The sequence below is a fragment of the Colius striatus genome, chromosome 25 (assembly GCF_028858725.1).
Source record: "Colius striatus isolate bColStr4 chromosome 25, bColStr4.1.hap1, whole genome shotgun sequence".
NCBI classification, from domain to species: Eukaryota; Metazoa; Chordata; class Aves; order Coliiformes; family Coliidae; genus Colius; species Colius striatus.
This window is the reverse complement of record NC_084783.1, coordinates 1,678,083-1,691,384: the sequence shown is the minus strand read 5'-3', so window position 1 is coordinate 1,691,384 and position 13,302 is coordinate 1,678,083. Positions and strand designations below refer to the sequence as shown.

Genomic DNA, 13,302 nt, shown 5'->3' with positions numbered 1-13,302 from the left:
AGAAGCAAACCAGAACCCCCACAGCCCACCCCAACATGTCTCTCACATTGGGCACAGCAGCAAGGCAGGTGCCCAGTGTCAGCTGCCCAGAGCCCTGACACTGCTCACAGCATAAAAACTCTGCAAAACACACTTATTTCCCCAATTTGGGCCTGATTTCACCAGCAGAGCCCCAGAGCCTGGTTTCACTGCCCCCCCCCCCCCCCTTCCATCCTCCTTTCCACCCCTAAACTTTTAAAAGCCATAAATATTTCACCCCAAATATTTCAGAGCCAAGCCCCAGCTCCCCAGGGGCAGGATTTAGGGGCATTTCACCTTCCTCAGACCCTGCATCTCATCCAAGCTGCCTCAAGCCAAGATAAACCCGTTGTCACCTGCTTCCACTGGAGGCAGCCGATGGGCAACCCTGTCCCCAAGCCCGGGCTGTGATATCACTCCTGTCCTCGGGAGGACTCGCTGGTGTCCCAGCTCTGCAGGGGTTAAAGCCACTTGGGGCATGAGCAAGAAGAGCAAAGGCCTGGAAATGTAAAGTGCCATTCCTTTTATTATTATTCTTTCCCCTCCCACCCCCCTCCCCTTGATGAAAAGATTGAGTTTAAAGAAAAGTAGAATTGCACCAACAAAAGGCTGGATCTGCTTTCTCCTCCTTCTCCAGGACCCAGCACAAAAACCAAGCCAAAATACCCCAAAGTTTCCTCACTTCCCACTTAAATTGAGGCAAACCCCATAACAACGAGCATCCCCATGGCTCCAGGGTGCCCTGAAAAATCTGAGTGGGGGGTGTGTCCCTGCTCTGTGGGACTCATCTGGCACTTGCTCCTTCATCCTTTGCTGTGGAAAAGGAAAGAGCATGAGGAGGTTTGGAGTTACCAAATCATGGGGTTTGCTTTTGGGGGAGGCTGTGGTGGGACCCAAGCACACGAGACATTGGCCACCAGCCCAATGAGGCAAAAAAAGCCCCAAAAGAAGGAAAATGCACCTGAAAGAAAATCTCACCATGCTCTCGACAAATCATCTGTTCATGGGGTTGGGGGGTGGCAGAGCCCTCTGTGGGGGGAGCAGAGAGGCAAGGGTGGAAAATGAGATGACTGTGGGGCGCTGCCATCCCCCCATGCAGCCACCCCAGACCCTGGGGAGGGGTCTGCAGAGTCCTCCTTGGGCAGGAGGGGATGTGCCATGGGGGTGCTGGGTAGGGAGGGCACACGGGCCAGGGTCAGGCTGAGGTGGCCTTTTGACAATGTTTTGCTGAGGAGGGTTTGTTCCCTCCCTGCAGCACTCAGAGCCCCCCCCCACACCTCCCAGCAAAGGGGAGCCCTGGGGCTCTGCTCCAGCCATAATGGCCAAGGCTGGTGTTGGGATGGGCAAGAAGCAGTTGGACCAGGAAAACCTGCAGCCTGGAGGGGCTTCAGCCATCCCTGTCCCCAGGAGACAGGTCAGAGAAGGATCCTGCACCCCTGGCTCTGCCCTGGCCACAGTGGAGAACCAGGCTCTGCCTCTCACCTCTCTGCACTGGAAGGAGACAGGGAGGGAAAGCCCATGACCTTCCCTTGCCTCAGCACCTACAGGTGAGAGCCACGGTCCCGAGGGAGCTGCCCCTACCCAATTCCCACCCAGAGCGAGCCAAAAGCTCAGCCTGCTCCCCCCAGGTCAGGACCTTTCACAAAACACCCAGTGCATGACCACAACAGGCTTTAAAACAACCATTTAAGAAGAAAATAAAGAAAATACAAATCTCTCCTTCACCCTGTGATGGGCTGGGAGGGAGCTCACTGCCACCCTCCTCTCCAGCTCAGCCACGAATCACCTCACAAACCTCCCGCCCACATCAGCAAGGTGCCCAGCTGGGCAGGATGGGGACACCACTTTGGGCCACCCTAGACAGGGTTTCTCCATCCCTGGCCCCACCTGATTTCATGTGAAAACCAGGGAGGAGGTAAAGCATCTGTTGTGCAGCTGGAGAGGGAAAAGCTGCACAGCCTGGAAGGACTTCACCCGCGAGATAGCAGGGTCAGGAGAAAGATCCTGCAGCCCCAGCTCTGCCCTGGCCACGGTGGACAACCAGGCTCTGCCTCTCACCTCTGCATGGGAAGGAGACAGGGAGGCCCTTGTCCCCATTCCCTGCCACCACCTCACACACACATGCAAACACACACACACACACACACACACACAGAGGATTCTTTTCTCTTTTCTTTAACCCAAGTGAACATGTTTCCAAAATAAAACCAACCAAAAAACCCCAAACAAACCCCCAAAGAGAAAAACCCAAAAATTAACATAAGCAGCACCACATTTCCCAAGTGTCAGGAGCTCCAGAGCTGGAGCAGAGGCCTGGAACACCCCCACATCAAAAGAAACCAACCCCACTGTGGCTGGGGAAGGGGGTCGGGTGATAAAGCCGCTTCCGAGGGGACCGGTGCTTTGCCGCTGGGACACGAGGCGAGGAGGGGCCGGGGAGGAGGAAGGAGGGCAGTTCTGTCATGTACTGAAGGAGAGGAAATGGTGACAGAGGCAGAGGTACTGACACCAGGACTGATAGCAGGCGGTGGCCTCGGGCCTCAGATGGCAGCGCGGGTGGGTGTGCTGGGCTGGTTCAGCCGCAGCGTCTTGCAGAGCCAACCGGCAAAATCCACCTCCTCCACTTCGGAGCGTTTGATGAAGGTGTGACTCTGAAAGCAAAGGGAAACAGGGTGAGGAGCATCACCAGCTGCTCCCTGCCTTCCAAAAACTCAGCCCTGTGCTGTGAGCTAGACCCCAGAGAAGTGAGAAGATCTTGGTGCTACAGTTCAGGCTGCTCAAATGTGTCCAGAGATGGGCAACGAAGCTGGGGAAGGGGCTGGAGCACAAGGGGGCTGGGGAGGGGCTGAGGGAATGGGGGTGTTGAGGCTGGAGCAGAGGAGGCTGAGGGGAGACAGGAGCACTCTCTGACAGGAGGCTGCAGGGAGCTGGGGGTTGGTCCCTGCTCCCCAGTAAAGAGTGACAGGACAACAGAAAACAGCCTCAAGTTGCCCCAGGGGAGGTCGAGGCTGGAGCTGAGGCAGAACTGTTTCCCTGAGAGGGGTGTCAGCCCCTGTGCCAGGCTGCCCAGGGAGCTGGGGGAGTGCCCAGCCCTGGAGGGATCCCAAAGGCCTGGAGCTGAGGTGCTGAGGGCCAGGGGTTAGTGCTGGGCTGGGCAGGGTGAGGGCAGGGCTGGGACTGCAGCAGCTTCAAGGGCTTTGCCAACCAAAACCATTCTAGGAATTGAAGAATGGCCTGTGGCTGGGATTTGAATCTGTGCTGGCCATGTAGATAACTCACAGCCATGGGAATGAGGATGACTTACAGGAGAGCAGAACCTGCACAGGCCCTGCCTGTGAGATCAAAACTCTGCTCTGTATGGGCAGATCAGACAGTCCAATCCATGGGCACAAACACCTTCCACTAGACCAGGCTGCTCCCAGCCCCATCTAGCCTGGCCTTGAACACTTCCAGGAATGGGACAGCCACCAATTCTCTGGGCAGCTTGTCCCAGGCCTCCACCACCCTCACAGGGAAGAACTTCCCAAGATCTCATCTAAATTCCATCTCTTTCAGTTCAGAATCGTTTAGAGTCTCTCCCCATGTTTCTTGTCAGCCCTTTGGGAAGGCTGCTCTAAGGTCTCCCCAGAGCCTACTCCTCTCCAGGCTGAAAAACCCAGCTCTCCCAGGACAGATGCTCCAGCCCTCTGATCCCCTTTGTGGCTCAAGCAGGCCCCAGAGCTGGACACAGTGCTCCAGGGGGAACTCACCAGAGTAGAGGATGAGAAACCCCTCATTTGATCTGCTGGCCACGCTGCTTTGCTCACAGCCCAGGACATGGCTGGCTTTCTGGGCTGTGAGTGCATACTGTGGGCTCATTCAGCCCACATATTAATCTGCCCAGCTTGGGAGGCAAAGGTTTGTCCCAGGCACCTTCACAGACACGGGACAGGTGGGTGGTTCCCAGCCTGGGCTAGATACCATCGATGCCTTTGAACCAAAGGTGAGTCACTCCCTCTCCCTGGCTCTGAGCTTCCAGCCTTTTGAGCAAGAGGCACAGAGAGACAGGGCAGCAGTTTGCAGATCTGGTGCCACCCTACTGTAGAAAGAAAATTGCTCTCCCCACTCACCATCAGCATTTTCAGATCAGCTCGTTCTGCTGGATTTTTAATTAAGCTGAAATGAGAAAAACAAGAGAGGAAAACCAACACTGAGGCAATTCTTGTGGGAAACTGGTTATCTAGCTGGAGAGGTCTCTCTAGCTTGAACAAAAGCCACTTGGGCCTCCTGGCTGCTTTCCCCAGGAGCCTGGCAGCATGAAAATGGCTCAGAAAGCATCAGCCCAGCTGCAGGATCTGTCTCTTCTAGACTGTGGGGATCAACTGTACCCTGCAAATGGAGAACAGGACCTAACACTTGGCAGGGATGAGGGATTTTTGTCATGTCCAGTCTCCATGATCTCATGAGAGCTGCAGCAGCATCTTCAGGTTGTCCCCCCACCACACCAAAAGGTCTGGCAGTTGATGGTGTATGCCTGGTGCCTGCAAGGCTGAGGGGTGACTCAGCCCCAGCAATCTGCTCCACCAGCCCCCTGCCAGGCTCTTATTTAGAAGGTGCTGGGATACTGTGAAGCATCACCACAAAGAAACTGCTTTTATTCCAACCCTTCCCAAGGCCTGAGCTTCCAGCACAACACGAGAACAAGCTGCAGGCAGGGAGAGATCACCTACAGAGCCTGGAGAACACTGCATGATGTTGAACATTCTGGCTGGAACAGAGCTCTCAGGAGTACATCCAGACCTCCACTTTTAGCCACAAGATGAAATCCTTACCATTTATTTACAAACTCCTGGAAATCTTGTGTGAAAACTCCACTTGGCAGCTTGGGAGGTGGCTGCAGAGAAAAGAAGGGTTTTCTGCATCACTCTGTGTGTGAACAGGTCAAAAACCAGAGTGTCACCTACACTCTTTAAATGAGCTGCAGAAAGCTTGTGCTCTCCACCCTCTTCCTCCAAGTTGCCCCTTACAATCATGGAACTGCTCCTTGCCTTTCCTTAGCCCAGCAGCAAACTGCTGCCCCAGCATGACACGTGGCTGACGGTACCCCATGTTCATTCCCTGCCAGAGCTGGGAAACCAAAACTGCAGCATCACAATTCTGGATCCAACCTCACAAATCCCAGCTCTGGCAACAGCTGCAGAGGATGGAGTCAATCCAAAAAGGATAAGTGGGGGTCAACTCCTATCCCCTTGGAAGTAAAAGCTGCTCTTTCCACTTGTTGATGGGATGGACCCTACCTTAAAAGCCTGGAAGGATATTTCAGCTTGGGATTTTAGCAGTGGTCACCCTCACCCAAAGGGCTTCATCTGAGAAAACGTGCACAACCTCAGCATCTGGGCAGAGGGAGAGCTCATGGCTTGCTGATCTAGGGAAGGAGTGTTTGAAATGGCCAGCTCATGACAGCCAAGAGCTCCCCACACTGCTCTCCTCTCTCAAGGGTATAATGATCTTCCCCCTGAATATGGAATAAGATGGGAAGAGGCAACAAGGGAGAAGGAAACTGTGTCAGTGCAGCTCAGGGGGGTTCTGCATTGAAAAGCCCCTGTTCCAGCAAAGGTTTTGGAGCCCACCCTGGCTCAGCAGAGCAGATATGACACCGTGGTACCTCAGCGAAGTTCCAGGAGAGCTGATGGTAAAGAAATACCCACCTCATTAACTATATAATCCAGCAGTTCAAAGATGGCCATGGCAGGCCGGCTGTCCATCCCATGGCCTGTGTGGTTAAGATGACAAAAAACAGTGGTGAGAGGCTGTTAAAAGGCCTCATTTTGTGTGAAAAACACCTGTGCTGGGGGCAGCCTTTTGCTGGGAGAGGCAGAGGCAATCCACTTGGGAACTGACCAATCATTAAAGAAAAGGAAGAGAAAGCCCAAATGCATTCTGAAATTACCATTTTCTCTCACCATGCTTACAGTCCAGGTTTATTCCCTAGCTTGGAGTATTTGGAGAGTGCTAGACCATCTGCTGTGGTGGGCTGGCAGTGCTTCTAGAGCCTTCTGCTTCCCAGCAAATGGCTCAAGCAGAGTCTCCCTCAAGCCTCTGTGCCAGATTGGTGCTTCTGCAAGAGCTCCCAGCAAAGCTCTTCCCAAAAAAGATGCCTCTAGATTGAAATGAACCCATTTGCTGTGCAGAGGCTGTGACAGTGTTCCTCAAAGCATCTCCTCCAAGGGGTCCACATCCTGACAGCCTACACCATCCCCAGTATGGGCTGAGTTGCTTGAGCCTTCTCATGGGTCTGAAGGAGCCCACGGCAGCCAAATATACTGAGCTCTTCAACACCTTAATTGGCCTCAGTTGGCACTCAAAATCTCTTCCTTCACAGCATCCTGAGAGCAATCTCCACCTTCCCATGCAAGACCATTCCTCCCCTCGTGAGGAACGACAAACCTCCAGGGCAAAGTGGATTCTGCTGGAGCATCGACATGGCTCGGAGAGAGGCCTCCCTAGAAACACTCACCTCCCCACCACAACCTCATCCAAAACATCCTCCTTTGGCTACCCCACAGGCACACCAAGTGAAACCCCAGCCCTTCTCCCCCATGCCTGTGTGTTGCTTCCAATGCATACGACAGCCCCTACCACTGACGGGGCGTCCTGGGGGCCTGGCCCGCGGCGAGATGCTGTGAGGCTCTCCCTCTGCCCCATCCACCACAGGACGGCCAAATATTGCTTCCAGTTCCTTGGAGTCTGGTGGGGGGATTGGGTACCTTCCAATAGACAGCTCCACTAATGACAGACCCATGCTCCAGATGTCAGACTGGACCGAGTAATGGGTGCCCTGCAACCGTTCAGGCTGGAAGGAAAGACCAGAGAAAGACAAGTTGACACAGAATGTCAATAACTATCACAGAATTGTTTCAGTTGGAAAAGTCCTTTAAGATCGAGTCCACTCGTTCCAGCAGCAATGCCACAGCCACCACTATGGCCCTCAGCACCTCAGCTCCACAGCTTTGCAGTTATCTCCAGGGCTGGGGACTCCCCCACCTCCCTGGGCAGCCTGGGACAAGGCTTGCCAACCCTTTTAGGGAAGAATCTTTTCCTAGTCTCCAATTTCAACCTCCTCTGGCACAACCTGAGGCTATTCCCTCTTGTCCTGTCACTTGTAGCTCAGGAGTAGAGAATGACCCCACTCCAGCCACAACCTCCTGTCAGGGAGTGTCAGAGAGTGCTCCTGGCTCCCCTCAGCCTCCTCTTCTCCAGGCTCAACACCCCCATTCCCTCAGCCCCTCCCCAGCCCCCTTGTGCTCCAGCCCCTTCCCCAGCTCTGGACAAGCTCCAGCCCCTCAGCAGCATTTGCCTCTGCTTGTCCTGAGGAGCCCAACGTACACAACAGGAATCTATTTCTCTGTATGCTGAGATCTAATGAACTCAATTTATTTACACTATTTTTTTCCCCTGCTCATTCCTGTCAATGCCCAAAAGGAATCTGAGGAGCAGAAAATCCACTTTATGCTCTCACCACTGAAAGAAAACCCAAACATTAAAACTAAGCAGATCGAAGCGAGTCATCCACGCTGGCAGCTTCAAGTCAGCTGGGCAGACCCAGAGGCTGAGCTCAAAGGAGACATTATTTTTAAACAGTCACTGTCTAACTATAACTGTTCTTGAATAACCATTCCCAAAATACAAGGGCAGCTCAGACCTGATGGCTCCCCTAATAACCCACCCCTTGCTCATAGCCACGGCCATGCAGTGTAGGGAGAAGAATCACCCACCACTCTCTTCCTTTCAGCCAGCAGGAGCTGGGGACTCAGAGCCAGCCAGGAGGCAACTTTGTCATACTACCTGCAGTTGAGCTAATGTTGATGATACTCAAGAGTAGAGGCCCCCATTAGTTCTTCCTGCTGTTCCCTCTGGTTGGCTTTAATTTCCTCTCAGCCTCTACCAAAACCCACCTCCACTAAACTGGTTTTTCCCCTCATTTTAGCCAGGAAGAGCGCATGGTCAAACAGCAGAGGAGGTGCATGTACCACCATCTGTGTCCCCTCTGCACTCTCTCTCTTGGACAGATATTTTCATACAGAAAAGATGGTCTTGAACCCACAAACCCTCACCAAAACCAAACATGGAAGTATTTGTAGGATCCAAAAATGTCTTTCCCTGCAAGTCTCCACATTTCCACATGCACCACCATCAGCTGGGAACGTGTTGCAGCTGACAGGACACCAGCTTCTCACAAGGACATGAAGGTGTCTGCTTCTCCAGCACAGGGCAGTGCCTTGAAGCACCATTCACCAGGCAGCTCAGGTGAGGATGGAAACACAGAGCAAAAAGTTGAAAGGAACTTACAGACATGTAGGATCGAGTTCCCACGAAGGAGTTCGCCATGGAGTCAATGAGCTGACCACTGACCCCAAAATCACACAGCTTAATCTCCCCTCGAGAATTAACCAGGATGTTAGAAGGCTTCACATCTGACAACAGCAAGAGAGAAGAGAGTAGGCACAACTCTAGGTAAAATACAGGCCTCTTGTGCCACAGGAAGTTGTTTCTAGGTTCCTCTCTCACCTCTGTGCATGATTTGGTGCTTCTCTCTCAGATATGCCAAGCCTCTCAGAACCTAGAAGGAAACCCAAGGCAGGATGAGATCAGAGCTGGGAAGTGCTTTCCCTTTGGCTGGACACGTTGCATAAACTCTGGGTGCTGTCACACTGCAACTCCTCCACTCACATGTTTCAGGGTTTGCAATTTAACACCAAGTTATTTGCAGATCTTGGGTTTACCATCCCAGAAAGCTTCTCCCAGATCTCCTCCAGGAGAGGCCAACACCAGCCAGTGCAATGTAAGAGGTAGGAGCTACGAAGAGTGGTTGGGAATATGTTTTCCCCCTCCCCTTTCACACACACACACCTCACTGCCTCCTGCTCTAGTGAGGAAAGGAAAGCAGCTATGGGGAAACAAGGAAAGCTTCCTGAGGCAACACAATGATTATTCCCAAACCATGCCCAGCAAATCCTTCCTGGAAGCCTGAAGAGCCACTGTAACTCACCGCTATACTGACTTTCCCCAAGATCTCCTCAGGAATTCTTTTGGCTTCTTTCAACACTTGATCCAAAGAGCCACCATCCTAAAATAAAGGACATGGAAATGACAAGTGTACCAATCCCCAGCAGGAAAACAGAGTCAGCTGGACAGCCAAGCACACCCAGGGAGGGCAAGAGGTATCTGATCAGTATGTAGTACCCCCGCTCCTCTGTGCAACAACTTGACATTGAGCACGCTCCTTTTACAGGTGACCAGAGCTCTTGTCTCTTGCTGGAAACTACTGTAGTACTATCTCCTATCAGCTCTAGCTCTTGTTACTAGATCTTAGCTTCCTTTCCCTCAGTGGTAAATGAGAAGATGATGCTGTCAGTGTCGATCTGGAGGAGCAACACCACTGTTCTCCACCAGAGAGAACAGCAAACGCACCCTGTGCTTCGTGGCAAGCTCTGTAGAGAGGTGCATTTACAACATTTCCGTTCAGCCAACCCCCAAACCTCTGCTTCTGCTTTCCAAAAAGTTGATCTCTCTGTCATTTCCATGCCTGAGCAGGAGTGTGCAGCTCCTTCCAGGAGCACAGCAGCCCTGCTGCAGCCAGAGCAAAGAGCCAGCATTGCTACCAGCACCCTAACCCACTTCACACGGAACTGCCAAGTCTCAGGGAGATGCAATTCCAAGCAGCCCAGGGAACAGGAGGTTGCAGAGGAGGAACTGGGACTCACCATGTGCTCCATGCAGATGGAGATCTCTCCGTCGCTGTAGAAGGCTCCGTAGAACCCCACGATATACGGGGAATTACACTCGTGCAGCACCTGCAGCTCTCGGATAATCTGATTCCTGATGGCTGGTTTGATTTCTAGATGAATCAGCTGCCAAGAAAGTAAAAACATTCAGGGTGTAATGCTTGAGGAAAAAAAAAACAAACAACCAGTCTAAACATTATATGAACCATTTGAGCAAGTCCCGAGGGTTGGAAAGAAACAAAGTCTTCAAGAGCAGCTCGACTTGGGCCAATTCTTCAAGAGAAGCTCTGCTTGGGTATAAAGCTTTTAATATTTGTTGATTAAGGTAGAGGATAAAGGGAGAGGCAGAGCCCTGTGCAGCCTGTTGGCTGCTGAAGCAACTGCTGCCCACGTCACACGCAGAGATCACGCAGCGTACAGAGAGGAAAGACGAGTCAGAAGTTTGATGCAGATCTGACTCAGCAGACAGGAACATTTTCACAAGTTCTGTAGGTGTTGTAAGAAGAGGTGCCCTGATATCAAGGAAACCACAGAAAGTTAAAAAAAATCCCACAACCTGTGAAGATTATGCACGTGAAAGAGCAGTTGCTTTGTTCCTTGGGCTCCACACAGGGTGGGGAGGGAAACCAAAGGCTAGAAAATACAGTGGCAGCTCAGGAAAAAAGAGTCACTGTCACTAGAAGCTTGAGGATACCCAACCCAGGGACATCTGTCCTTCCCACAGACATACAGAGGCTGGTGTCTGCAGGAAGGACAGCAGGACTGCAGCTTGCCCTCGCTCCAGCTTCTGCACATGGAGCTCCCAACAATCTCCAAACCACCCAACACTCCCAAATGAACCTGCCTGGAAGACTCTGAGAGCTCAGCTCTGAGTGATGCCATTTAGAGAAGTGGATTTGCTTGTGACACCCACTAAACAATACCAACAGCAGGTGAGAACAGAGACTTTCAAGGAAGCTGTCCTGCAGATCAGTAGTTGCACCGTTCTGGCCATGTATTGCCTTTTCTCATTGGCAGATGAAGCATCTCCTAGTTTTCCACTATAGGAGAAGACATTGCCCATAAACCCATGTCTGAGAGGAATGACTGTCACAGCTGCTTGGGGATCTGTTAAATGGGTGGAGAGGAACGTGTGTGTGCCAAACCCATCCCTTCACTTGTCATTTTCCAGTCACAGCCACAACCAAGGATCCTCAAGAGATCTGCTTCCTACTGCTTCTACCCAGTTCAGCTGAGTTCATTAAAACCAGCTTTACTGGAAAAGAGAATAAACTTATGGTTTCACATTAGGTGCTCCAAAGCCCAGGGACCTGTTGCAGAGAGCACAGCCTCTCCCAAGGGAGGACTCAGAGACAGACAGGCAGCTCAGGGATGAAGCACAAGAGGATCCAAGTAAAATCCAGCCATGGTCCTGACCCAGGTGAGGCAGTCAGGGTGCAGATGGGTGAGGGCAGAGAGATCCCAACTGAAGTTAGCTCCCCCAGAGCCTGGGTAAGTGCTGGCCACTCTCTGGTGTGACACCCTAGCCCACACTTCCCACTCCCTCCTTACCTTCCGGGCCATAATGAGCCCTGAGGGTTTGTGCTGCACTTTGGTGACCACCCCACCATTGCCAGCTCCCAATTCAGAGATCCTCTCAAAGTCATCATCCTTCAGCTCGCCCACTTTGGCTTTCTGTGTGAGGAAAGCTTCCAGACGCTTCTTCTGCTGCTCATCCAGCTCCAATTCCTCAAGCTTCTTCTGAAGGTCCACCAGGTTTGCCCTGGAGAGGAGAGAAGACAAAAGGGATGGTCAAGAGACCGTGAGGGCAGCACCAAAGAGGGATGGGGTGGGGTTTTTTAAGAGAAGTGGAGGGAAATAACTGAAAACCATAGTCTGGCATGTACTCAGGCCCTGATATAGCAGCAAAGCTAAAGCAAAGCTCTGGAGAGAGGCAGGGCTCAGCTCCACTGCTGAGAGGGTGACAGGGACAGCAAGACACATGGTGCAGTATCTGCCCAACAGTCACATCTCCTCTGGAGAGGAGTTTTAGTGCAGTCAGGTGTTTTGGGAAAGCAAAGGAGTAAGGAAAATCCTTCAACCCTTAAATAGGCAGCATAGCTCAGCCTAGAGAGACAACAGCACCCAGAACCTCTCCTGACACGGGAAGCCAAACTTGGGTTTCACTGTGAAACATGAGTAGGGCTTTCCATGGTGTTCAGCAACCCCCTACTTCATCACACATCCCCAGCCCACTGCTCTCAAGCACAAAGGGATGTCTGTGCTCCCCCAGCACCTGCTGCTGAGCTCCCATCGCTTGTGTCAGCTCCAGCTGCTCTCTCCCAGCTGCTGCCCACCCCCTTACCCTCAACACCCACACCTAGGGCCGTGATTTGGGAAGGTTTCACCCCACCCTTTCCACCCAGCACCCCCACACAATACTCTGCCTCCCTCCTGCACTGCTCATGCCGCCTCTCCGACACCATTTGCCCCACATTCTGTCCACTGAGCCCCAATTACTGACCCAAATCCTCCCACCACAAGCCTTGGTTCCCATCACTGCACCAACCCATGTGCCAAGGTCTCAGCTGTGCCCAGCCCTTCTCCCAGCCTCCTCTGACCTTCCCCATCAAACCCCAGTAAACCTGAGGACTGGACCAGCCTTGCCCCCTTGCTCCATCCCACCCCACAACTCTGCCTCGCCCCTCTAACCCCCCCTAGTCTGCCCCACTCCAGCTCTGCCCCCTCAACTCCTTACCTACCCCAGACGCCCCCAGTCTGGGTCCATCCAGTCCCTCCAGCTCTGAGCTATCCTGGCTCCCCAAGGCCTAACTCAGCCCCCCGAGGTTCGTCTGGCTTCTCCATGGCCAGTGCTCACCCCGTCCCGATCCCCTTAGTCTCCCAAGGCTCCACGCCCACCCCGGCTTCCCCCCCAGGCCCAGTCTGCACTAGTCCTCCAGACTCCCCAGGCCCCACGCCCGGCCTTCTCAGGCCCCGTGCCAACCACGTCCCGGTCCCCCACGTCCCCCTAGGCCCACCGCCTGCCCTGTCCCGGCCTCCGCAGCCCCCCTAGTCCCTACGCCCGTTCCGTCCCGGCCTGTCCCGGCTCCCTCAGGCCCGGTGCCAGCCCTGCCCCAACTGCCCCAGGCCCCACTGCCTCTCCCGGGCCCCTCGTCCGCGGCGCTGGCTGGGAGGGCCCGGCCACCACTCACTCACTCTGCGGAGCCGTCGGGGCTCGGCCCCTCGGCGGCGCTGGGGGCGATGTTGAGGGCCGGCAGCACCGGCTTCCTCTTGGCCGGCATGGCCGGGCCGGGCCGCGCCTGCGGGGCCTCAGCGGGGGCGCGGCCGCGCGCGGGGGGGCGGCGCTGCCCGGGAGCGCGCGGGGGCGGGGCCAAGGGGCCGCGGGGAACGGCCGCGAAGTCTCGCGAGAGCTCGCTGAGGGGAGAAGGAGGAGGCGGGAAGCGGCCATGGCCGAGGGGATGGGAGCTGCGGCTGAGGGGGCGGCGGGCGGCCGCGGGCTGTGCTGGGGGGGTCGAGCTTT

At 54.0% G+C, this 13,302-nt stretch overlaps 1 protein-coding gene across 1 annotated transcript; it reads right to left on the bottom strand.

Moving 5' to 3' along the window:
* Nucleotides 1-1,690: 1,690 nt before the first annotated feature.
* On the bottom strand, nucleotides 1,691-13,102 carry MAP2K2 (mitogen-activated protein kinase kinase 2). The gene is made up of 11 exons (XM_062015030.1): nucleotides 12,978-13,102; nucleotides 11,334-11,544; nucleotides 9,762-9,908; nucleotides 9,047-9,124; nucleotides 8,566-8,617; nucleotides 8,347-8,471; nucleotides 6,637-6,850; nucleotides 5,706-5,770; nucleotides 4,830-4,891; nucleotides 4,128-4,173; nucleotides 1,691-2,669 (listed from the first exon to the last, which is right to left on the bottom strand). Exons 1-11 carry the CDS (start codon nucleotides 13,061-13,063, stop codon nucleotides 2,559-2,561), a joined length of 1,197 nt encoding a protein of 398 aa, XP_061871014.1. The 5' UTR covers nucleotides 13,064-13,102; the 3' UTR covers nucleotides 1,691-2,558.
* Nucleotides 13,103-13,302: the final 200 nt, after the last annotated feature.